The sequence below is a fragment of the Branchiostoma lanceolatum genome, chromosome 6, assembly GCF_035083965.1.
Source record: "Branchiostoma lanceolatum isolate klBraLanc5 chromosome 6, klBraLanc5.hap2, whole genome shotgun sequence".
Taxonomy (NCBI): domain Eukaryota; kingdom Metazoa; phylum Chordata; class Leptocardii; order Amphioxiformes; family Branchiostomatidae; genus Branchiostoma; species Branchiostoma lanceolatum.
The window spans coordinates 3,311,382-3,338,228 of record NC_089727.1 but is presented as its reverse complement, the minus strand read 5'-3'; the positions used below and the strand labels follow the sequence as shown (position 1 = coordinate 3,338,228).

The 26,847-nt window shown below is 38.3% G+C and overlaps 2 protein-coding genes and 1 long non-coding RNA gene across 3 annotated transcripts in view; 2 read left to right on the top strand and 1 right to left on the bottom strand.

The window, feature by feature from the left end:
• LOC136436179 (ATP-dependent (S)-NAD(P)H-hydrate dehydratase-like) overlaps positions 1–26,847 on the bottom strand; it is an 89,867-nt gene that overhangs the window by 53,032 nt on the left and 9,988 nt on the right. The gene's annotated exons all lie outside the window — the stretch shown is intronic.
• On the top strand, positions 13,899–16,522 carry LOC136436181 (uncharacterized). Its single transcript, XR_010756013.1, has 4 exons — positions 13,899–13,936; positions 14,213–14,313; positions 14,842–14,929; positions 15,608–16,522. It is a non-coding gene; the product is annotated as an uncharacterized lncRNA (long non-coding RNA).
• On the top strand, positions 17,042–24,470 carry LOC136436180 (uncharacterized). The gene is made up of 7 exons (XM_066429960.1): positions 17,042–17,064; positions 19,938–20,009; positions 20,490–20,547; positions 20,917–20,939; positions 21,408–21,456; positions 22,474–22,505; positions 22,772–24,470. The coding sequence occupies exons 2-7, from the start codon at positions 19,938–19,940 to the stop codon at positions 22,898–22,900; spliced, it is 363 nt and encodes a 120-aa protein (XP_066286057.1). The 5' UTR covers positions 17,042–17,064; the 3' UTR covers positions 22,901–24,470.

The following is a 26,847-nucleotide window of genomic DNA, read 5'->3' as shown; positions in this document are numbered from 1 at the left end:
TATAGCTTCAATTTCAACTCTCCTGCCTTGCAGCAACTCACAGAAGTTGTTTGTCATGGAAAGCTTCTTAAAGAAATTCATCCTTTGAACTTGCAATCTTCTGGTTTTATTGGTATCCCATCCTAAATCCACATCATCTGATAATTGTTTAAGGAAAGGCATACTGTTATTGTACAGTAGGGACTTGTTTGAAACTTGTAATGTCAGTGGAAGGTCTGCTACTTTAAAAACAAACTTTCTTGCTGTTTATTCAGAAGAATATGGAGTCAGTGTGGTATATCGCTCAAAAAAAGCAACATGAAGTACCAGAAACCACAGTAAATGATTCCAACAAATTTTGCTGTCTTCTGACTTTTTCAAATGCTTCTTGGTCCAGTTCAGCTTATTGAAAAGCCTACTCTTTCCCTGGTACTGACAAAAAAGTCATACTGGTATGTACACTAACATACAAATGCGCTGCACAATGCTCACTCCCTCACCCTACTTTGAGCTGTACAAGCCATGTTTGGTGTGATATCTCTCTCTGTGGATGAGTTACAGTCTATCACATAGTCCTGGAACTAAAGCCTTGTGACGCCAACCCTGCAAACAACTATCCAACACCATCTATGGCCATTTGATGTAAAAAGAGAATGAAGACATTCATCATTCACACTGCAGTTAACAGAAGTAAAAGGATAAAGGAGAACTCACAAAATTTAACCCCAACATTGACAAACAACTATCCAACACTATCTGTGGCCTCTGGATTGCTAAAAGTGAAAAGAGAGTCAAGACATTTATCATCTTTACACTACAGTTACCACAAGGAAAGGGATAGAGGAGAACTCACAAAATTTAGCCCCAACATTGACAAAGGACTCTCCAATACTATCCATGGCCTTTAGATTGCCAGAAGTGAAAAGGGAATCAAGACATTTATCATCTGCACACTACAGTAACCACAAGGAACGGGATAGAGGAGAACTCACAAAAATATTGCGTATGAAAACTAATGCAGCCATTAAATCATCTGCAACCAGTCAGTGGGAGTATGAAAAGTGATCATAAATTAACTGTCCAAGGACTTTACAGGCGAATCAGGAGACATTAACAGAGAAACACTTTTACGACAAGAAAGATATGCATGATGCTCCTGTTTTTCAGAGATAAACGTGTCATGTAGGTGTGCAGCCTGCATTCAAGGCACTACATTGAAAACCATCCCACAACTAGTACTGATAGTGCTCAAAGGTGTAGTAGTAGTAGTAGTATCCAGTATTTGATTATACTGTTGCCGGAGTCCTTGACACATGTGCAGGAGTGAGCAGCAGTCTTCACACCACACTTCCACGCGGCTCTGTCCAGGGGGTTCACACTGGTTAGGCCGCACATCCAAGGTGGAGGAAAAATGAAAACTGCCCAAGGACTTAACAAGAGCATCTACAGACATCGATAGCAAAACACCTTATACAACAAAAAAATATACGATGCTCCTGTATTCGAGAGATAAACATACATGTAGGTTGCCATTAAATATTCAAAGCACTATATTGAAAACCATCCGACAACTGGCAGTACTCGAAGGTGTTGGAAAACTGAAAAAAAGCCCAATGACTACACACCAGCAACACTTCAAGTTCAACAGCAAGAGAGATACAACGCTCCTGCTGTTGGGAGATAGAGGTTTGGAGCTGCCACTGCCTTTAGGGCACAACAGTGTAAAAGTGTCTAAGGAAAACCACTCCTCAACTATCAACGCTCCAAAGTGTACGCTCTACCTGAAGTACTGGGTTGTTGTCAGGATGGGTGAGAATAACACCTGCCCCAGGAAGGACTGACACATTCATGGATTGAAGTGTCTCGTGATTCACTCAGAAAAGGCAAAAGGTCTGGAGAGCTGGTACAGACAGACCCTCCGGTATGGAGTAACATTGAATTACAGAAGTTGAAAGACAGTGCGGGAAGTACTCAACTTAAAGTATATTTCTGCCTTTATTTTTTGACCACATATATATATATATAGAGAGAGAGATACATACACTATAATTCTTCCTCTAACAAGTTCAAGCATAATCATACAAAGTTCAGCTTCCAGTATTCTCTATTGTACATATTTCCAGTCAGGTCTATTTCACTTAAACCAGTTGCTGACTCGATAAGGTTCTTTATGGACAACCTCTTCTGCTTTTGGCTTCGGGAGACCAAAGTATAGCAGCACAGCAATGTTAGAAATGATAATTATGAACACACAATCAACATTTCTGAGAAAGGCATTCTTGTACGAACACTTAGAGTTCAGCAAACATTTTATAATGGTGGTATGGGTATGAAATATTTTTCTTAGAAAGGAATATAGTGGGGAGTTTAGAAGAATGTTGGAGCAATTTTTTTCAGGCCAACACAATGCAAAATATACAGGTCTTCTTTTTCCCCTGTCAATTTCATTCAGATGATAATCAGTTCTTGTCTCAGTCTGTACTACTATGGCAGTTTTGTCTGCAGTAGTACATTGAATATGTGAAGACTTGAAGTCCACTTCTGAACTGTCTGAAAAAGACTTTGGTTGGAAGAGACTCTCAACAGAGGCAGCAGCATGCAGCTATCATTTTCCCCCAAGGATCATTCATCACTATTCAGCTGCTCCCTAAGGAGGGTCCTTAGCTGACTGAGAAGAACCCTTGGCTATACCATCAATATATCATAATCTCCAGACAGCTAACTCATGAAGGGATGGCTGAGGACTCGCTATGAGAAGCTGTCAAGGCAGCTTGAAAGTGAAGCAGAAACATGAATGATTATGGGATTTCATGGCTCAGCTAAGGAGAAGAAGTCAGAGCCTAGAAAAGTCCACAGAGCCTTGGATGAGACCAGAAAGCTTCCATCTGCTCTGCATACTAATGCTTAACTCTCCCATCATTTCCAGGGCTGTATCTATGGAAGCAAAATAGTATGGGAGAGGCAAGACAGCAAGCATGAAAACCAGAAGCTACTGGTATGCTGCTCTTTAAACACAGTACCCAGGAAATAAAATGAGAACACAGATTGGAAGATGTTGTCAAGCTATACATATATCATGTCTCCAAAGGAATCAGGTTGTTTCTAAGACAGTCCATAACAGGAAAGTAATGCTGAAGCATCATACGTAATGTTTAGATTCCCTACATTAATTAACAGAAGACAGAGATATTTTGATTACTACCAACACAGATGAGCTTTCATTATACTTGAAACATACTTTAACCCATCTTTTCTAAAGAACAGCACAAATGTCATCACAGTGGACCACTAAGGTACAAGTTTAGAGTCATTACTGATTATACATCTATCCAGTACTAGTATGAATTACATTCATATATTAGATCTTACTTTTCTTTCTTTACAGGCATTCTTCTTAGAATCAAATCCATATCTGGTCTTGAGATAGTTTTTTATACAAACGTCTTTGAACCTGAGCTAGACGTAAATCAAGTCAAGATATTGGCCACCATGCAGTGTGGGTCGTACATCATTCATAGTGACAAGGAAGAATGAGGCATGTGGAGATTTGGTAGAGGATTGACAACAGATGACAGCACCTCTGAAGATAACAAGGGTACAAAATGACCATCCGGGCTGATCACTTCATCTTGTGCTATCCCAGTGGGACGCTATTACAGGAATCTGGATAAGGACGCTGAGCAAAATGTACGTCCAAACTCCATTTCTTTGATCAACTTCTGAGGAAGCTTGGAGATGAAAGTAACCGTAGGATCGAAACTTTCCTGAGAGACCACTTCAGCATCTACTTTCAAACACATGAAAGTCATTTTTACATTCTGGAGATAATCCCAGGACCATAAAACTAGTCTTCCCCAAAGGAAAATCCACGATACGCAAGGTAATACAGGCAGATTCCGATAACGCACTCAATACTCCGCTGTCACACAGGACCCACCAGTTATAAACTCAACAAGTGCAAGTCCAGTACTAAGAACATCACCCCAAAGGCAGACAGAATGAAAAATACAACATGAACCATCAAACAAATCTGTCATTGTCAGCCATGAAAGGACTCCACCTCGAGCACGAGACAGATCAGCAAAAACATGCATCTTTGAGTGTTGGGGGCACTCAATGATTGATAAGGCTGAAATTCGAACTTCTGGAGTATCGCAGCTGCCGCTTTATTGGATATGGATACAGATACCTGCGCTGCATCGCTGAGAAATGGGCTAAGGACGCACAGAGAGAAATTTATCTATTATTGATCTTTGCATTACGATCACAGAGAGAAGCGGATGGATGAGTAATGTGAAGACGATGACGGGAAACATGGATGAATAGATGAAAGTGGGTGAATCTATTCTTAAAAAGGAGATGAGCAAATAAAGGACTCTTTCATGGCCAGATGAAAGGATGGATGGTAACTATATATGGGGAAAAGACACAGAAAAGATTTAAGAATAGATGGAAGCAGGTGATTTTAAAAGTAGATGGACAATACTTTAATAACAAGATGAAAGAATGGATGGACGGTGAATATGTTTAATAGTTGTTGCCATATACATTGTACCTTGCACAATTGTCCTGCAATAAAGTCCTTCTTTGTAAAAGAACACAAACTTTTAAAAGTGGTTCTGTCTTTGAAGATCGATGAATGGATTGCCGGATGGCTAGAAGATAGGTGGAATGATTAAAGAATGGTGTAGTAATAGTTAGCTATATAATGATATAGTTATAAATAAAAAACATAATGCACTCAAACTGTCTGGTATTGAATGACGAAGATATATGAGAATTTGCATTGACAGCTTTACAACTTGAAATGGTTGTAAAATATCACCAAATACAACCTAATCTGTTTCAGTAATGTAATACATAAAATACAATTTTATGGATAATGGTACATAGTTAAATTTATAGCACGTGAAACTTTTTATGGCACATTGATATCTCATCTTGATTGCACCTACCTATGCCTACTGTGACAGATATGACTTAAAAAAACTGTACCAAAATTTCTAGTTTTCGACATCAAGGAGTTTTCATTGATAAAACCCCCTAGCCTACTTTTGAGGCATTTGTGACCAAAATAGTCAATTAAAAACAAGCCTTACAAGGCAATCAGAGATGTCAGGCTTCACCCCTTTATCCATACTACTGTAACACACATCTACATCTTCTTGAGAAGAACAAAATCCAATGCACAAGCATTGAGCAAAAACTCTGGAATAATCTATATCTTAGTTTCCATGTTATCTACATGTATATGTCTGTCATTATTGCTAAGCTCCCTTACTTGAACTGCCAATACTCTGGCCCTGGGGCTAACACTTTTGTAGCAGTTTGGAACAGATCCAGCTAAATCAGCAATTCAAAAATTGCTTTTCTCTTAAACGATAATCCCTTTGACTTGGCTATGTCAACCGCAAGCCAACTATGGCTTCATAATGATGCAGATGACATCACATATACATGGTGACGAGTTGGAATTGACAGTTAAGTTAATATGGCATCTGATAGGAAGAATCTAAGTGTGAAAAGGTGCTACGTACCTTAGGGGTATGTCATGAGATGCTGCATGAAACGTTTGGGGTGTGGCTCATTTTCTTACAAAGGAATTTAACGATTTTCATGATAAGTAAAACTAAAAAGAGGGGAATATTGCAATAAGGAATGACAGAGATGTGGGTGTACATCATGGCTCAGAAAAGTCAGATATCACAAAGGGAACTCAAAATTTCAAAATCTTTAACGTTTGCTGTAAAGGGATGAACTAAAAGTCCTAAATCTTTTCAAACTGTTGACATGTTACTTGGTATAGATGCTCCATGAAACTTATTCTATTTGCTTTCTTCAGCTACTAATATATCCAGACTTCCCTACTAGGATCCTAAACCATGAAGTACTTATCACCAACAGGCGCTACATTTGCTGATGCCCACACATAACTCGTGTGATATACATGTACAACTTAATAACCATCAGCACTCTAAAGTTCTGCAAGCCCTCTGGAAAAGTTTTGCAGCCCTGCGTTGAGGAATCATCAATACAACTGAGCCTCACACCTTCAAATCCTTTCAAGTAATGGCAGCAATAAACGGCCTTGTGTCGTGAATGTGACAGTCACAGTAAATTTCGTGCCAAAGTGACCTAGATACTTCAAAGTGCTGAAAGATGGGTACTAATGATACCCTGCCATCTCTCTCATGATACCACTTTCATCTTAGTCTCCTACATTACTATATAACTCTGTCTAAAGCCTTTGAAATGGTGAGTGACTCATTCCTATTCTATGGTGACTAGGACAGGCTGTCCGGGGGGATGGTCTTGACTGTCAAGTTCTGCTCTATGCTGTAAATGCATTGAAGTTCAAGGTGGTTTGATGTTTGCTATTTTCACGGTATAACGTCATCTGCGCAAACTTAAAATCACCGCAAAAATGCTTGTTCTGTCTTTAGCCCGCCTACCATCTTGTTTCAAAAGCGAAGTAGAAACCACCTTGAACACTCAATTTTTTCCCAACTGCAAAATTAAATTAATGCAAATTTGAACACATTTATAGTACCTGGTGGCAAACTAGTGCGGATGTCCCTCATAATATCTGTCAAACTGGAAAATTGAAGGCTATTCCAAACACTGCCTGCACCCAAACTTTGGTGGTTGAGATTCAGAACCACAATCAGAACAACAGAATTTATGGGCTGCTCCAAACAGTGTGTTTACCCAACTGATTCGCCTTCTACTTTGGCCCGTAAATTGTTTCAATTACATCTCTAAATATAATGAGGTGTATTATCATATCATATCATGTCATATCATATCATAAACATCTGTAAAAAAAAACGATTATACCCTGCCACACATTTATGTTCTGAATTGTGTTAGGAGAGAAATCAAATTTTATCAATGGAACATCTTCTTGTGGTAAAAGAAGGTGAAAATTGCTACAAAAGTGGGAATTACTCATACTGTCTTTACAGATTAATCAAATTTATAAGATCTCAAATGTATTTGAAAATGTAGGAAATACAGATGTCACATCACATCATACAGGCTGGTCTAGACTACCAGTCCCAGTAGTATCCAAAAATACCAATGGCACCTGCACTTCACTTTGAATTGGACAGAGGGCTCCCCTGCATGGTCACCTGCAGGAGCCAGAAATTCAAATCAGCTATTCAACATACCGTAACTTTTATAAGCCACTTTTCCCTAAATGATCACACATCTTACTCAATAAAAATTGACGTATATGTAGATATACGCTGAAATCTGACAATTTGACAGAAAACTGCAGGTACTGGACTGAACTGTATCAAGACATGTGATATCTATTCTGCACCATGGATAGTATTGGCAGTCTTTTGGCCATTTATGCTGCAATATTTTGGCCTGAATCATATTGCACTGTCGTGTATGCAAAGATAGAAACATAGGTACATGTACATGTATGTTTAGCAAAGGATGCAGAGTAAAGCATGGCTCTTCAAGTATAAATGACTTTATTACTCAGAAACCAACAAGGGTGACATGCACATAAATCAAAATACTTCCTCTTTCAGAGTTACATGTAGTCAGGCAGACAATGCATTGAGGCTTGGTGGTTTGCGTATGTGTGTGTGTGGATGTTCCATGACTTGAGACTTTATGTGACTTGGGGCTCTCCGTGAGTTGTAATGCTACTGGGTGGGTAGTGAGACGTTAAAAACACTTCCTCTTTGGCTCTTTGTGATTTAGTCATGCATACAATTCTAGTCATGCAACTGCTTCGTGGCTTTGTGTGTGCTTGGGGGAAGGGTGTTAAAGTATTATGAAATTGTGACTTTGCATGATGACACAACCAGGTGGAAAAGGCCTTAAACGTCATTTCTAAATGTTCATCTCTAAAAGTTCATCTGACTTTCCATGACATCACAAGCAATGATTGGCCACTGTTATTCTGGCTTCCCCTTTTCCTCAAAGCTATAAAAGCCACTAACAAGTTATAGCCGTTAGTAACTTTGCTACCTTACACTGTGGAGTTGGAAGCACACATGGAGCAGAGGTAAGCCCTGGTCTTTTCAAACATTGGTAATTAAACTGAGAATGTAAGTTTACAGTATAGAAGTAGTGACAGATTGGTTTACTTGTATCAACAGGCTCTCTTCCAGTTGTAACTGTTACATAGAAGACAAAATTCCAAGGCTTCTTAATGCTACATGTATATGGTGTAAATCAAGGAACTTATCGTTCATAAGCTGCCATTATTTATAAGTTGCATTTATCTTCGGATATTAATGTAACATGAGGAGTTGCTGTGGGTTGCAACAGCTAGACTTAATTTAGTAATCAGTGGAAAAAAGTTTCTGAAAAAAAACACAGCCATGAAGACATTACCTGTTTGATCTCTTGGGGAATGTCTAGAAGTTTTTGTTAAAAAACAAGCTTATTTTCCTATGACCTACTAACCTGATGATGTACAGTACAGTACTTTTAGTGGCGTCGTGTGGCGCAACTGTAGAGCACGCGGCTGTCAAACAATGGGTCCCGGGATCTAATCCCAGGTGTGCCCAGAGACATGTCCGAACTTGCGCCCCGACGTTGTGCCCTTGGGAAAGGCACTTAACACGACTTTCCTCACTTCACTCAGGTGTAAATGAGTACCTAGCTCATCTAGGGTTAGGGACGTCCCTCGGATAGGACGTTAAATGGAGGTCCCGTGTTTGGGGAGAGCAACACCCCGCGCACGTTAAAGAACCCACCACACCTTTCGAAAAAGAGCAGGGGCATGCCCCGGTGTGCGATGGTCCAAATCTTACAGTCCGGTCTGGGATGACATCTTGAAAAGGTGATAGTTCACCTGTTATGTCAATCCTTCCACAAAATGTGGTAAATCAAAATAAATAAAAATAAACAGATTGAATTTATTCAGAAAAGAATCATTGTGTTAACCATTTAGATTAGCACTCTGAAGTAGCCGTTTGGCACCTCAATTATTTACAGAGCAGGGAGAAGGTTAAGGTGATTACAATCCTGCAAGAGTCAAGGTATCAGGCTCTAGCCAGCTTGTCATCCCAATTCCGATTGATGGAGAGATCCTTCAAAGAAATTTTTTCCTGTCATTGTGTACAAATTTCCATCATTCCATTCAGCAGATTTATAAGCAAAACATGAGCAACAGGCCTTGGGGCCAATTACATTTTGTAAGTAAGCCTGTGATGTTTTAAGGGTTTAAAAATTTTGAAAAGAAGCCTTCCAAGTTGAGGAATCGATCAAAACAGAATGCTAAAATCCTTTGTTTCAATACAATAATGTACAAGTAATCACAGATTGCACAAGAACCTTCTTGCTGGACCATCTGCCTGAAGAGGCAACAAATTTGTATTGGTATCTGGGTTAGTCAGCAGTGGAAGGTAAAAACCAGCACTTTGTAAAAGCAGAAGTGCAACTATGAGTCAGATAGTGAAACCCTGAAACTGCTTGTACCTATCCATGGTTCAATCAGGCATCCATATTTGGACAGGTGTACATAGCATGTAACATGATCCTATTAGTAACAAGGGGAGTTCCCTTTTATGGGAGAGGGCAGTTACAGTAAAAACTGCCCAAGAAGACTATTCAGGGGACTAATAAAATCTGGTCTATGAGGACAGGTGGTCAGTGGTCACCATAGACACCTAGATTCTTAATGCTTGTGTCAATGGGAAAAGTATCTAACTAAGGGACTAACAAAAAGTGGTCACATTGGCCAGGTGGTTCCTTGTACAGGTTTGACTATACATATACCAAAAATTCTTTACTGAGAAATTGGCAGAACAACAAAACAAGTTGGTCTTTTCCTGGTGAAGAAACTGAAGTGACATACACACATCTGAATGTTAAACTTTTTTTTCAGATGATGGATCTCATCAGCGATCTACAATCTGCGAGAGTTTCTGGCTTAGGCTACATTCCAGGTAACAAACACTACCAATTCAAGTCAAGTCAATTCAGTTCTTTTCCTTTGTATTCATATCTCAACGTTCCAGAAACACAAAAACGGCACTGATTTTTACAATTCAAACAAATATTGATCAACACATGTACATTATACACCAGGTACATGTATCTTTGTTGCGTCCCACATTCTATTGTCTGGTTATACAGTTTGATTGACTGGGGTCCTGTATTTAACACCAGAATTCAGAGAGGTGCTTGTCGGTGCTTTTGGACACTTCCACAGCCGATAGTTTGCCTGTTATGAGAGGCCAAGCTCTCTCACACAATCTCCCTAGCACCTTATTAAATGCATTCCCACCATTTACTAGGGTTTTCGTACCTCAGTTACGATAGTTCCAGAGTTCTTTGCTTTTTGTACAACAGTTTTCATCTTGTTCCTTAGGTGTCTCCTCATGGGCCATTCAATACCATGTCCTTGGGATTCTATTTGCTGTGATGCTGGTGCGACCAAGGGAGTTCCAAGAAGTAAGACAAATAGTTCACTAGTTTAACCTTAAAGCTTGTGCTGTGACGAAACCATACGTTTTATTTTATTTTATTGGAATTGCAACGATGCAAAACAAAGGTAGCTATTGCTGGTGTCGTGACCCAAACCTGACCTGCTGTTACGCCACAAGACCCAACATTGAATATTGTTATTCAAAGTTGCAAACATGATATGTTGTGACAAGTATTCAACCATACTAAGAAACTATTGACTTCTCAGTAAGCTCACATTGGACATAAAAATGCACTTTGAATGTGGACAACTAAACTCAACATATATTAACAAAATAAACCTTTGACAGCAGTATGTACAAAGTAGCGACTAATACCTCTAACCATTTAATCATCTTTTGCAGGATTACGATCAACTCATGCATGCAAGGCAAGAGGAAGAAGGGAGTACAGGGGACTCCAGATGTCTCACGGCCATGGGATGTTGGACTTTCTTGGAGGGCTGGCTCTTTAGGGTGTGCCACATGACTGCAGGGTAGACATCACGGTTGTAACATTTGGACCAGAATGTAGCCCTGGCCAGAATATCCCGGCGGGTGTATTCTGACCAGGGATATGTTCTGGCCAGTTACACCAGGCTCAGTGCCTGTATGATATCCTCTGTGTTCATGTGCTACAGCAGTACCACCCTCCGTAGAACCCAACTGCTGTAGGCCCTACCCCGACCACCTCTGGGACAAAGCCAGTGAGGAGACAGTGGATGGCAAGTCTGTAACGGCCTGGCTATCTGCTGTGTATAGTACTGGATGCGTAGCAGTGGTGGTCAAGAATCAGAAAATACAAAAAACAAGAGCTTTTAAAAAAAGCTGGCGTTTCGGCTACGTTTATAAGTGTGAATTGTCTTTTCCCTTTACTTGAAGTAAAATCTGCCAGAGGAAGTCACTCAAGGGCTGTTCAGTCTATAAGAAAAATTGTCATTTTGGGAAATGATTACTGTTTTAATAGAGAAAGGCAGATTGGGGAAAGCAATTTTGAAGTTACGTCACTTAACTTAAGTGCTTTTGAAAAAGCTGGTCTTGGCCTACAACTTGTGCTTATTTGTAAAATGTATACGGTAATAGGCTCATTATAAAAGCTATCAATGTAATTATGTACATGGCACGCAATAAAACATAAAATTTGAAAAAGCACCATTGAATCATCAGCACTATGGTAATTAAGTGAAATAGAAGTTCATAACAGCTAAGGTTCTATCTAAAATGACTACCAAATGTCAAACAAATCAACAGCTACCTCATCCGTATTATTCTGGTTTCCGCATTTACAACATTTCTTCCTTATTTTCCTGGGTAATTTTGCTAAAATTCATGAAAATTCCCATAGTTTTGTGCCGAGGGGCGCCACTTTCCACGTCCGTGTTGTCTGAATGAAGTCGATACTGAACAATGGAGCATTTGCTACTGTAACAAAGAATCGCTGTTTTGCAAACAACATCAAGAGCCTCTGTTTACATCGGGGATAGAAGTTTAGTGGCGAGTGTTTTGCAAGAATCATCTTACCGCGCATAGGAGCCGCTGCACGGTATTTTCCATTACAATGAACAGAAAAATTTGAATGCCGGGTTTGGAATCTATGAAGTCCTGTTCATAAGACAAAGGCCTTGTATATATTAAATGAATATTTAAAAATAACAAATATAAAATATTTCTTTATTTATTAATGAAAAAAATGATATTCATAAATATGATATTGATAGATTAATATAATATCAATATATATTCTTGATATTCAATATCTAAAAAGAAAAAAAAAATTCATGCACGGACACGAACCCGGATCTTCTGGGTCCGAAGTGCTTCGCGTTGCCAGATCGGCCAAGCTGCGGTACGTACTTACTTACTTTGGACGTAATGCTATAACCTCACTATATGATATCATTTATGCCGATTTTTGCTCGTTTTCTTGACGAAATCATTTTTTTTCTTCTGCAATCTTGTGGAATAGATGTAATATGGTCATTTTTCAGGATATCAAAGTCCGAAACCACAATGCAATGATATTTACGAACAGTTGTAGCAGTTACATGCGGTCGCCGTCCTGTGTCACATGCAAATCTAGCGTGCCTGCCTTTTCGTGCTCTCTTGCCATATAAGGCAACGGCTATACAAGGATTTGAGAACGTATTGCCATATAAGGTCTTATTGTGTGCGACACAGTGTTGAACCAAGCTTCCCTGCTTCCCTGGTCCTTGCTTGAAGGTAAAAGCCAGGACAATGCGTTCCGGCGCGCATGCGCCGAAACGCAAAAAATATTAGATCAGCAATTAGCCGATATCCGTCAGGTTACCTTTAGCCACCATGAACTTTTCATGTTTTAGAGACTCAAACAAATATCAGAAATCTTTCCATTGTTATATTCAAATTTCAATGTAAGGTTGTGTACTGGTACTTCTGTTCAATGCAATTGAGCTTTTTATTATGGCCATCCCTACGTAATGAGATACAGTTGTGTTACATGTAATTTGATTATCATTCATATGCAACAGAGATATATACTGGACAGTTAAGTAGGAAAAGTACAAAAACCATGTACATAACAGTTAAAACCTGATTATTGTATTGAGTGTTGGGTGACAGATGAAGTTCACTCCTCTTATAGAACAACACTTCATGTTATGCAGCTCCTTCCAGTGCTTGAAAGAGTTCAAAATCTGTATCTACCGATAGATAAAAGCTGAAAAGTTTTCTTCCATTGGCACCCACATGGTACACGAAGGTTAACAACTTAGCATAAAAGATATGTTATGAAATGTCTACATGCATGTCAGTGCCCCTTGTTACTTTCAAATACTATTACTGCTATACCTAAAAAAGTGTTTGTCCTATAAAGATGTATTTAGATTACATGCTTGTGATGAGTGTCTGAGTGTTCACTTGTACAAGAAACTGGCTGATGTTTGTACCTTCATGTAGGTACCCAGTGTTTGTTTCAATACCCATGTACCACATTATGCCTTTCACAATAAAGCAGAATGAACAGGACAGGTGATTTTCTTGAGTCTTTTGTTGTCAATTTGGTAAACATTTGTAAGAAATATTTCAAGACAAAATCCTAAAGGTCGTGCATCTAATTAAACTATTTCATCTCCACTCAAATGCTCCCTATGAAGCAACAAGACTAAAAGTAAGCTATCAAGAATGTCTCTACTGTGTCCTTTACTGGGCATGAACAAGCATCAGGGCAGAACCGAGTATAACATGCATGGTAGCAGCGGCAGCAGAACCAAGATGGTAACCTGAACCTAAAAACACTTCTTCTTTTGAATTCAGGCAAACAATGGTGACACAGGTATACTGCTAGAAAAAGCCAGTTTCTAAAGACATTCTGGAAGAATAGACGGGAGTCATTGTATTTCCCTCATCATGCCATGACCAGCCCTGATTGGCTAGCATCACTGGGGATTCCCCTTCCTGCATTCTCTATAAAAGCGGGAGACCATCGCCATCTTTCTCTTTGCTGTTGGACCCTGCTGGGGATAGCACACAAGGAGCTCAAGGTACAACCAATAAATTGGTCATTTCTCATACTGGTAACTAATGAACTAATTCAAACTTATAATAGAAATGTTGCAATTTTTAAGTGAAATCATGTAACAGGATAAGAAAGAATGTTCCAAAGATTGCAAATCCAATATTTGAAGGTTACAAGCAGACAAATATATCATTTATCAATCAAGACAAAGAAACCACACTTGAGCTACAATAGGTGCCCATATTTGGTCGTAAAGGCATACATGAATGGCTATGAAATGTAACATGATCCTTTTCTACAGGTTAAGAGTCACAAGGGGATTTCCAAGTCTCTATTCTGAAGACTTAAGTCCTGATGTGACAATATAACTTTCCAAGTCAAGTTGCACCTACATAAAATCAGGTAAATGTCCACCTGTTTGTACTATTATTAACTGTGGTTGATTCTATTGGAGTTTGCAACATTATTTTTAGGGGATATTGAAAATCATAACTTTGACAAAAAGGCATGTTTCTTTAACAAAAAGGCACGTTTCTTTGAAGAAAACAAGCACGAGCAGGCCATACTCATCTTGAAGAGCTAGTTGAGAACAGGCAATACTGATTTTGTTGACTTTTTTTCTCATCTTTTTTTATAGGATTTTTCTATTTCTCAGCAACATAATTCATTGACAAAGGTACTTTTGAATTTGACATCTTTTTGTTGTGGTTTGCAAAAAAAAATTACAGGATCTTGAAAATACGGAAAACAAAAAAAAATACAAAGAACATTACAAATTGGTATGCCATTTATTATTTTGTTAAGGTAAGGTAAGGTATGCCATTTATTGCACACAAAAAAACCCATTTAATTTAGGATGTAGATGATTACATTTTCTTGCTTGATAATTATACCATAAAATACTTAGTCTAGTAGTTGTTCTTTTCACAGATGATGGAGGGCTCAATCTGCAAACCAGAACCTGAGAGGGATAAAGGTTTGACCAAGGATTTCACACTGGATTGTGTAAATGAGCCAGGTAAGCCATTAGGTAACAGAATTGGAGGGGTTCCTGCACGGGAACCTCTCCACTTAGAAGCGCGCAGGTGCCAGTGGGGGAATAGCCATTATGATTGCATTCACTGGAATTTCACCACTCACGGCCAACATCGTTCGTATGGGAATTTCACCACTTCACAATGTTAGCCTAAATAGTCCAAGAGGGAGTGAACAAAATGTAAGAAAATTGTCAGACTTCTCAATGAAAGAATTTGAGACTTCCCCTTACCACGGGCAATTTGTGCAGTATTAACTATAATGAACATTTCTAGTATACCGATTGCTGTAAAAAAGCTGACTTTGACTTACTGTCTTTCTTTTTCCTTAACTTTTAATATGGGATTAGAATTATGACATGAACTCTAAATGAAATTGCTACAAAAAGATGGTTTGATTGTTAAAATTTACATGCACATAAAAGTATCGCTCATTGTAGATCTTACATCCATTCATGAACAAGGGTACAATGTACAGTTGTAGCTTCTCCTTGCTAATAATAAGACATACTGTACACCCATGCAAATGACTAATTCAATAAATTCTATCCCAACTATAGTTCTGAGTATTTAACATCTGTATACGTAGTGAATATGTACATGTAGCATCTGTTAATGGATACAAAATAAAGCACTGTGACAATAAACCATCTTTTTCACAGGAAATTTTAGGCTACTGAGGCTTCTGTTGCTGTTGTACTTTGTACTCTACAGAGAACCGTCAAACCTGAAGAAGGAAGGAAACATATGTCAGGCAGATGCACATGTACAGATTACATGGCTCTGTCTGAAGTACTGCCTGCTTCAGAATCTGCTGTTGATGCTGATGCTATTCCTTGTGCTCAACAGATCAAACTTGAGAAACATCCTCAGATACCACAGCAGAAATGTCCTGATTGTGGACCTGTTAACTTACAGTAAACAGATCAACGGGTTTACAGAATCTCTGTAAGCCTGTTGAGTTGGAGGGCTGTACTGCTGGGTGTGTCTCATGCCACACAGGGTGGATGTCAGAGGTTCAGTGCCTATGATGTCCCCTGTGTTCATGAGGCACGGCCATGTTAGGTCATCTACAGCAGTACAGTCCTCCTTAGAACCTGAACCTGCTGTGGAGCCTGACACTTAACTTCCTCTGTAACAACATCTCGCCATCAACTGCAAATATAGCCGGTTGTGTTGTAGAGGTTGATAAAAAATGAAAAAGACAAAAAAAATTGTGCACACTCTGTAAATATGTACATGTAATATGAAAAAAATAGGACGATAAGTTTAAAAGGTTAAGTGATGAAGTTCCTGTTTCATTTTGTTGTATGGGCATGTAGGCTTTTCCTAGATTGAATAAAATCTACATGCAGAAAGAGACTACAGTACCATACTTAAGTTTTGTGTAATAGGTAAAACATACCTACAGATCTAGATGTAGTAGGATTAAATGCTTGAGGTGAAGGTTTGAATGTACACTCTAAAATAATAGACTGGCAGATGTATGTAGTCCTGTAGTCCTACAGTGTTTGTTCCATACATTTCTATGTACTGTGCCTTTCACAATAAAGTAAGAGAAACAGCACAAGTGGTTTCTTGAGTCTTCTGTTGTTAACTATTTAGTACATTTGTAACAACAATTTCAAGTGGAATACAAAATAGGATTTTTGCCCAAAGTAGTTAATATGGTTACTGTTCCATGTACCTTTTCTACAAATCAAATCTGATGAGCACAGCAAAATGCATCTAAAAATTAACAATTACTTACTTAAACATTTGCTTCAAGTTTCACTAAAGTTACTACAGACTGCTTAATATTCTCCCTGACATTTTAAAAGCAATGGCAGATTTACATCAAAGTCACTCTCATGGCCCTTTGTGGAGTCAGGCAAACAATACAGACTTTGTGGCAGGTGTTTTCACCTGGGACACAGATCACATGACCACAGGTAGAAAGTCCCTGAGCCCTGGTTCTATAAATAGACATGACTCATTGGACTTCCCCTTACACATCCAGCCCTGATTGGCTAGCATCACTGGGGATTCCCCTTCCCATGCATTGGCTATAAAAGCAGGAGAACGTCGGCCATCTTTCTCTTTGTTGCTGAACCCAAGGGAAGCACACAAGGAGCTCGAGGTAAGCCAAGCCTTGCTTATGGTAGTTGACCATGAAGAGACCACTAATGACATAACATAATGGAGACCTGTAATGGATGGTAATAATTGTACAGGCAACAGGCAACTGTACATTTAGGTAATTAAAGAAATGTTTGAATGTCGTAAATCCCTCTTGTTGAAGGTTCGTTTTTTATTTACAAATTAGAAAAGTTGCAGTTGTTCCAGTAGAATGAACAGGCTTGAATTAGAATCCCCAACTGAGAGTTTACCACATACTGCACATGTAGTTTATTTGGAACTATGTTGCTTTGTTGCAGTTAATTTGCTAGTAACATTTGTGTTAAGTACAGCAGGTGCATTATGTCAGAAAATTGGAAATGTGTTTTCACATACCCTTCATACTAGGTACCATATTTGTTTAAGCAAAATGTAATGTACACAATAGGTCACATGATCCTTCTCTACAGGTCAACAAGGGGAATTCCAAGTCTGTATACAGAAGGTCTGACGTTACGTCATCAGCTTTCAGCCAAGTTGGATGTGAAATGAGGTAGCAACTATTTTACAATCAAATGTGTAGTACCAAGTAATATATCTTACCTGGTTCAACCCCTATACCTTTTGTTGAATGGTTTGATTTCCAAATTTATGTATCTTATACATTGTTTCTTTGTTGCTGTTGTTGATATCAACTAAAATGTTAACTTTTTTTACTCATTTTATTTTGCTTTTAAATGTTTATCTCCTTCCAAGATGTGAGGATCCGGAGATAACAAAAAAACACTTAAGTCTTAACCATTTAGGGCCTGATAACATCTGTCATAGAGTTTTACCAATTTAAATTACTAAGGATTCTTGGTCATTGTTGATACATCCACCTTAAGGTCTCGGACCAGAGTTTTTTTACGATTTCGTATGTAGGCTGACACCCCTAGCCCTGGTTTAAGCCCCGGTCACACTAAACTCACGTCCTACCTACGATGCACGTACGATACATTTCCCGTACAACGCAGGTAAATCGCAGGTAAATCGCAGGTAAATCGTAGGTAAAATCAGCTATCGCAGAGCGTCGGGTGATGTTCAAAATTTTCCGGCGTCGTGCGATTTGTCACGTGTCGCTCATCTCATATGTGTGCACGTTTCATCTGACCTTTGCAAGATGGTGATGCCACCAGAAAGAATCAGGCTGGTGTGACTGCAGATACAGCTAAATAAAGTACAGGGAAGGCAAGCTGTAATTTTGGCAGCCCTCATCAGGGTTCTGCAAGAAAGACAGAATGCGAGAAGGCGACGGAGGTGGTGGGGAAATGTGGCAAACATAGAGGGAAAACAGCTAAGAGTCTATCTGAAACAGTACTACAATAAACCTGTGGGTTCGTTGCCATGGCAGCACCATATGATATAGGCCGATTTGCATGTATAGATATGTGCGCTGATGATGGCTTCAGTTGTTTTTAGTTTATGACAACAGAGGCGCATAAGCATAAAGATATGTCTTCTAGTAACTTTATTTTTCACCCCTTAATATCAAGATATGTTAATGAAATAATCTTTACAAATCACCCTTTCACATCCGGGGCAAACTGGCTTGGACAAAATAACGTTTTGTTGCATCGCATCCTTATTCTTTTAATGTATTAGAACGCCTCCTTATTCAGTTTTGTTTTCGAATTTATAAAAAAACGTTACAGTAATTTCTCAAATCTCAAATCTTTCTCAACTCTTTATTTGTTTGAAACAACCTCACAGAAGTACATATAATTCGTACAGATACATGCACTTCTGAATTGCGTTGATCTTACATGATAACACACCTATGTACACAATATTGCCTTAAACAACCACTCAGCAGTAAAGATATAAAACGAGGGTGAAACGAAAACATTCCAACTGATAATGGAGCACAACATTTCTTTATGGTTTGATACATATCTTCAGTGGGATGTACTGATATATGGATTTCTCTGAAAGTGAAGTGCATGTGACAGCAATTAACTGCAAAATGAAATTTTAAGTTTCAGTCTTTTTAGTATCTTTCTTTCGTTAAGAGATACAGGATGATATGTTTACAACATAAAGCAATCGTTGATATCAATAAAAAAACTCAGTTCTGGTCGTCCTGCTGGTTGTGCTGCTGTTCCCGGGCGTCTGCCAGCTTCAGATAGCCGTGACACCAGAGTATAGCATACAGACGTCACGCCATAAGGCCTTGGGTAGGTTCTTCAGGGAATGAGGTCTGATCTAATTATGAACCCACGTGTGTATAGCCATGAAACAATCGTATGCATCACCTGTGCGCGATACTCGATCTGACACGTGGAAAATCGTAGCCTTGAAAGCAGGCTCTTCAGCGGTCGCGCTGTACACCAGTTGCCACTGTGCTCTGGTGGCTGCACGTCTCAACAACATCGACAATATCAGGGAAAACTGAAACCATCAGAACACGGTCGAAATGTATAAATTTTTCATCTCATTGGTATAAAAAGAAGGCCGTAGTGAAGTCTGTATTGGGGGCAATAAAAATCGTACGGCGACGGAAGCAAAATTTTGAACATGTTCAAAATCATCTTTAGCTGTATTTTCCGGCGTAGGACGCTCGGCGATGGCTACTTTTACGTGGGATTTACCTGCGATTTACCTGCGATTGACCTAGGTACACTAAAAAAAACCATCGTACGATGTACCTACGTTTTATGTGACCACCACTTTGTATGTGTTAACTATTGCACCCGGTTTTCCCCAAACGTACGACGTACGGCGCTGTCATGACGGAAGAAACCCCATCGCAGGTAGTGTGACCATAGCTTTAGTCAGCAAAACCATTTTTCTTTTTGCCTCCCAAACTTCTAGCAAGACATGGCAAGGCTACATGTACAGTTTTTTTTTTTTCAGATGATGGAGTCGGTCTGCAAACCAGAACCTGAGAGCGATAAACTTGGACAACAAAAGGAATTTTCAGCAGAAGTAATGAATTTGCTAGAACATGATTGTCCAGCACAGATAAATCATGACATATCCCTGTGCCTACTTTTGATGTAATCAATATTGTAGCACTAACATTATAACTTGGGACATTTAGAAGCTTCTTTGACAAAAGTGACACACTAATAAAAAGTATTCCTGTGTCTACATGTTACACTGAGCACCCAAAGTAAACCCTATTGTACATGTGTGATCATTGTTCAAGCACTACTACAGGCAGCTGCCAACAGCTATGACACACCGACTGTAAACTGTAAAAGGACATTTCGACTTTGAAGTTATTCCTATAATGCTACTATGCTTTCAATGTAAGAGATGTTGGGGGGGCTTTTTGGTGTAAACCCATACAATACTTTCAGGGTTCTTACTTGTACAGCTAAACAGGGCAAGCCATGGTATCATAAGTCAAGTTGCAAATTGGTAGACGTGCATGTTACAGACTTTTATTTTTTATCATTACAGAATGAGTTTAAACTACAGAAATGGCTGCAAGCGGAAGAGGCTGCCAGAAGAGAGATAGGTACATGTAACATCATTTTTATTAGGAGATTCTATCATATATTGCTTCTTTAATGAAAGTTTTAATCCTAACCAATGGCCTTTGACTCTTTATTTTTTACCCCTACACATTTTCACTCTTTTGAAAATAGCTTGCTGTAGTCCATATACCATAATTTTGTCAAAAATGGCTACACCACAGTACATTGCCAGAAAAAAAGGTTTTTCAGATCCTCTCAAGACAGTTTCTTCCTAAGAGTAAGAATGGTCTTCTGGGTACATGTAGTTTACTTTAAAGAATTTTCATTCTTGGTGTATTCTTCATTGTCACACATGTCGGCTTTAACTCACTCTCAATTGAAGCTGCTTAACCCTCCTTTTTATGTTGCAGAATGGATAGAAGAACTCAAGGAGGTAGGACACAATGTCATATGAATATATTATTTAATGATTTCATCTTTGAACTAGATCCATCCACTTTTGTCACTACAAGTATGGTGCAGTTTGGAAAATAGCTAAAGGTACATTATATCAACACACTGACTTTTCAAGAGAATGTATTGAATTTGCTATGTACACAAACAAATCATGACATATATTCCTGTGTCTTCGGCTTTTAATGTGAACAATGTTTGAACACTTTTAACTGCATTAAGAAGCTTTATTGTCAACTCTCACAATTTGCTGCCATGTTTGTTGACTGATATTCCAGTGCCCAAAGTTTTCAATATGTACTTAGTGATACTTGAACACTTTAATACCAGTGCAAACTTTCAGAATCTTTATTTGTACAGCTAAACAGGCCACATTATGGTAAGTCATGGTGTAACTTGGTGATGCATGTTACCAACTGTTACTTCATATGATGATGTATTTCTACAGAAACTGGAGCGTTTGCGGGAAGAAGCTGACAGGCTTGGAAGACACCCCGGTAACATTACTTTGTCTGGGAAATTTCTAAGTAGCTGCCTGAATTAAATATGTTTTTCCCTAAACAATGACCAGAGTTTATTGGTCTGTATATAATGCACTCTAGCACATTTCTACTCTAAGAAAATAGCTTTGTTTATGTTCTACTAAGAAAATAGCTTTCTGTGGCCCATACACCAAAGTTTTGTTGTCCATTTTAAATGGATGTAAGATTTATGGTGAAAGTACTCTTAGACTAGTACTTTTATGAGTTTGTCAAGTTATAGAATAACAACCTTTTTCGTAGCAACTTCATTTAGAATTCATGTCACATTTCTAATCCTGTAAGGTAAAGAAGGTCCTTATACAAAACTTAGTGTAAATGTTGTTTCTGTCTAAGAAATGCTGGATATCTAGGTTACACCATATCTTCACATCCATGCTGATAAGAACTAGAAAGTGCAAAATTCTATCTTTTAGTACTAGATGTTTGGATAGCAAATCTCAGCTTGAGTGTTTACCATATACTAGTAAATACAAAATAAAGTATTTCTTAACTGTCCTTTTTCTTTGGCCAGCGTACATGTGCATGCAGATACATATATTATGTACATGAGAGAATCATAACATATTCCTGTGTTTTCAGCTTTCATTGTGATCAATGTTTTAGCATTTTTGACTGCAATTACATTACATCCATGATTGGTGTTCTTACTTGGACATGCTGGTGTAGCATAGCATGTAACATGATCCCTCTTAGTCACAAAGGGAATTCCCTTTTGTGGGAGACGCTACATTATGATTTCCCTGTCACACCTAACAGATATAGATAGAAGAACTCTGTACTGATGAATTGCACAAAACAACAAAATAAGTTGGCCTGATCCTTAGACACAGGTTGCTCCATAAAAATACAGTGTCATCAGATGTAATTGATCTTGGTCTACCCGGTGAACATCTAAGGTGGCATATATATTTCAGGTAACGGATTCCACTGGTAGTCTTGAACCTGAGAATGTTCTGTTTATTCACTTTCCAGAAATGCTGGCAGATCCAAGCATGTCCCAGGTGGTAAGACAAATAGTTTACTGATTCCACCTTAAAGTTGTGCTGTGACCACACCATACAATAATGTACAAAGATTGTAATCCAAACATAATCTATTGTGACAAGTGGTCAACAAGTAGTCAAAACTGTTGACTTCCCAGGTGCACACTGAATTCTCCTATAGCAATCTAACATGTAAATGATCACAGAACACATGAGTTACTAATACTAAAGAAAGAAACTGACCACAAGGTAAATTCATAAATCATAAATCAAATGTGTTTTTACAGGACAGGAAGCTGGAGGAAGCACGGAGGATAGTCAGAGCTAATGATGAGTCAAGCTGGGTATGGCAGTCTGCTGTCATTACTGTCATTGGAGCTACTGGTTCTATTAACTTAATGGCGGGTGAAGGCTAAAAATATAGCTGTAGACTTTGACCCAGATCTGTATGTCCAACAACAGCTGCTGTTGTTGCTGCTGTTCCTTGTTCTTTACAAAGTATCAAACCTGACAATCATCCTCAGATACCACAGCACAAACATCCTGATAGTGGACCTGTTAACTTACAGTAAACAGATCAACGGGTTTACAGAGGTTCTGTAGGCCTGTTGAGTTGGAGGACTGTACTGCTGGGTGCGCTTCATGCCATGCAGGGTAGATGTCAGAGGCCTCTGATGTCCCCTGTGTTCATGAGGCACGCCCATGTTAGGTCACAGCAGTACAGTCCTCCTTAGAAAGAACCTGCTGTGGAGCCTGACACTTAACTTCCTCTGTAACAACACTGGTGAGGAGACAATGGATGGCCATCTTGCCATGGCCTGGCCTTCTACTGCACATATCACCAGTGGTGTTCTAGGGGTTGATACAAAATGAAAAACACACAAAAAAAGTTGTGTACACTTTGTAAATATGTATATATGTTTTGTTGAAATATCAAGTGAATAAGCGTAGTCATGACGTCTGTCTTATTTTGTTGCTTACAACACTGGTGAAGAGACAGTGGACGGCCATCTTGCCATGGCCTGGCCATCTACTGCACATATCACCGGTTGTGTTGTAGGGGTTGATAAAAAATGGAAAAGACAAAAAAAATTACGTAGACTTTGTAAATATGTAAATATGTATTATTGAAATAATAAGCCAATAAGCATAGTCACCTAGTCAGTTTTATTTTATTTAACAACACTGGTAAGACGCGGATCTTATAGGCAATATGCCTCCTATCCGAACACTATGTTATGTTATGTTATGTTATGTGAGGAGACAGTGCATAGATGGCCATCTTGCCATGGCCTGGCCATCTACTGTTAATATCACTGGTCACAGGTTGTACAGGTTGACAAAAAGACCAAAAAAATTAGGTAGACTTTGTAAATATGTATTATTGAAAAACAAATTATTGATACCTGTAATCAACGTTCCTGTTTCATTTTGTTGTACAAACTGGTATATGTTTTGTTTATCCTTTTATATTTTCCTGGTATGCTTAAAAGGTAGTCATAGAAAAAAGAAAGACGCCATATGAGTTGGCACAGCTTGACTTAAGTCTCTAGTGTAATTACTAAAATTAATGTAATAAGTAAGAATTTGGACCTCCTATCTACACTACGAAATAGAAACAATTACAAAACTTTATGTAGTAATAGGAAGTGAAATAAAGTAAGTTAAACTTTGTAACATTCAAGATTTTGTTCTCTAACTGTGTTTGTAAGGAGAGTCCACCAGTGTAAAAGATGTAATATCTGTTGTTTAAGTTAGAACATGTAAGTCAGAGATAAAAAAATTATCACTGTAATACTTTCTTTATTTTTAGATTTACAAAATAGGTTATTTGTCGTTTGGTACATGTTTTTGTAGATGCATATGTAAATGCATTCCTTTAACATCAAGGTTTACATGATTGTACATTGTACTCATTCTACAGATTTAATGGCTATGTTGGTGTCAAATAAATGTACATGAACAAAGTCATGTGCGTACAGTGCTCATACTTGTAAATGTTACCCTCCTGCATTCTGGAAGATGGCAATCATTATTATAATAGAAGTTTAAAATCATACAAGTTCATATATAAACTACATAATTGTATCAAATGAAAAAAAATGACTAACATGCTTTTTACCAGTAAATGGACCTTCTGCCTAACTCTACATGTATCACATTCAGACACTAGTATGATATATGTATATATGTACATGATCTAAATCTAATTATAAAACTATGCTGCAAAACACAACATGGTCTCTCTGGATACCCAAAACTTTACTTACACAATATCCAGTGGAATGGGGCCATCAATTTCATCAATCTAAACTGACTTTTACCACTTAATCTATCTCAATTTTTACAGCAATTCCTATCACATCACCTCACATTAGAACAGCTTGCAAAACACATCATTCTGCAAAATATTACTATCAATTATGAACCTCCAATGGAAATGTAGAAGAGCTCAAGTCAATAATGCCTTTTCCAACACAGAAGTTGAACATGCTATTTTAATCCTATCACTCAAACAAAAACACACAGACAAACAAACACACGCTTGGGCAGTCCATCTATTCTCTGACAAGCAGGATATGAAGAAAAACAATCTAGTTGGGACTAACAACAACAAACTGGGGAAACCAGTGTATCAGGAGACAACCTGCTGCCTGGTGATGACTGACAGGTGTACATCAGGCACACGCATTCAATCATGCAGAGTCAAACAAATGTCACTATAGGATTTGGATATACGAAAAAAAAACATGGCACCAAAACTAAAGATAGAAATTAACATCTTAATGCAAACAAAATTTAGAACATCATACTTTAAAAATAAAATGCCTAAGTTTAAAAGAATCTCCATGATATCTCAATGACTGCAATGGCTTGGCAGCCAGAGTACCATCCTCAGTAGTTTCATGCTAAGCAAGCAAAAAGGGAGAGCCAGTGGTTCCAGCCATTATTCATCTTAAACTTTGTTAAAGGAGACAATAAATTTCCATTTAACCTTCTCCCAGTTGAGGTTGTGTTTTGGCTCCAGTTTTGTATAGCTGTTAGGCAGCAGGGAGAATGTTACTGGTGAGATTTCTACCGAGCGGGAAATGAAGTTGTGGTGACTCATGTTGTAAATGTAATCTCTATGTTCGCTACAGTGCAAATGTTAATGAATCTTAAGTACCTATAACAGTAACATTTCTATTACACCTCACTTGGGACTTTTTCTACCAAGAGAGCTGTATGTGGCACAGATGACTTCATTACTATCACAAAGGGTTACAGCCCTATGTTCCGAAATCCCTATGTTCCGAAATCCCTATATTCCGAAATCCCTATATTCCGAAATCCCTATGTTCCGAAATCCCTATGCCATATAAGTTCAAAAACCCCTATCGAAATGTTCCAACACACGGCCATATTTCTTAGGAAGAGTCCATGACGCATTTAAAACTCCGTTTGATCTTTTAAAAAAGATTGGATTTTTCTATATCAGCTTTCGAAAATTTCGAGATTTTTGCATTAGCTATAAAAAAATTTATTTGAACTAGCTATCAAAAACTATTTTCAAAGAAAATTTCAAGATTTTTTATAAAATCTCGAAAATCTTTCATATTTTGATATTTTATAGTCCAAACTGTCTAAATGCTGCTTGGTATTCGGAGAATTTAGATATCAAAGATTAAGATATCTAATGACTTCGCGCCAGTTAGATATGCAATTTTATATATTTATACTTTTTAAAAACATAAGGAAATGAAAAAAATTCACTCATACATAAACAAGACATTTGCGATGCGGTTCGGCCTCTGGTTCAAATTCAGGAGTTCAGGATCTCCAAAATGGCACAAGAGAAGAGTATCAGAGGAAGGTATAGTATCTAAGATCAAAATCTAAATGCCACCATGAACCTCGTTAAGCCACAACTCTCTACCGAATTATGGCCCAGAGTTGGGACATTTAGTTACATATACTATACATTTATATTCACCTTGAATTTCAATTTTATTCTGTTAGATTTCGGAGCAAAGGGATTTCGGAACATAGGGATTTCGGAACATAGAGATTTCGGAACATAGGGATTTCGGAACATAGGGATTTCGGAACATAGGGATTTCGGAACATAGGGCGGTCACCATCACAAAGATGACGTCAGAGAAGATAATAACACTGGAGCGTTACTCAACACTCATTCTGATTTACGAGTTTCATCACCTTTCCTCTGAGGCAGTAAATAAAAACCTGCGCTACAGCCCACTGAAGTAGCAACTGCTGAGAGAAACAGTTAATGTCAACTCTTGTAATCCCACCGGGTACTCTAACTAAGTCTAAGTAAGACAGCTAAATTGAAAACTGTTTTAAAGGCCTTCTCAACAATGTA

Coding starts and splice junctions, on each gene's coding strand:
- LOC136436180 (XM_066429960.1), top strand. CDS start 19,938: ATGATGGAGTCGGTCTGCAAACCAGAACCTGAGAGCGATAAACTTGGA. Junction 20,548..20,916: donor GGCTGCCAGAAGAGAGATAG/GTACATGTAACA, acceptor TTTATGTTGCAG/AATGGATAGAAGAACTCAAG. Junction 20,940..21,407: donor GGATAGAAGAACTCAAGGAG/GTAGGACACAAT, acceptor GTATTTCTACAG/AAACTGGAGCGTTTGCGGGA.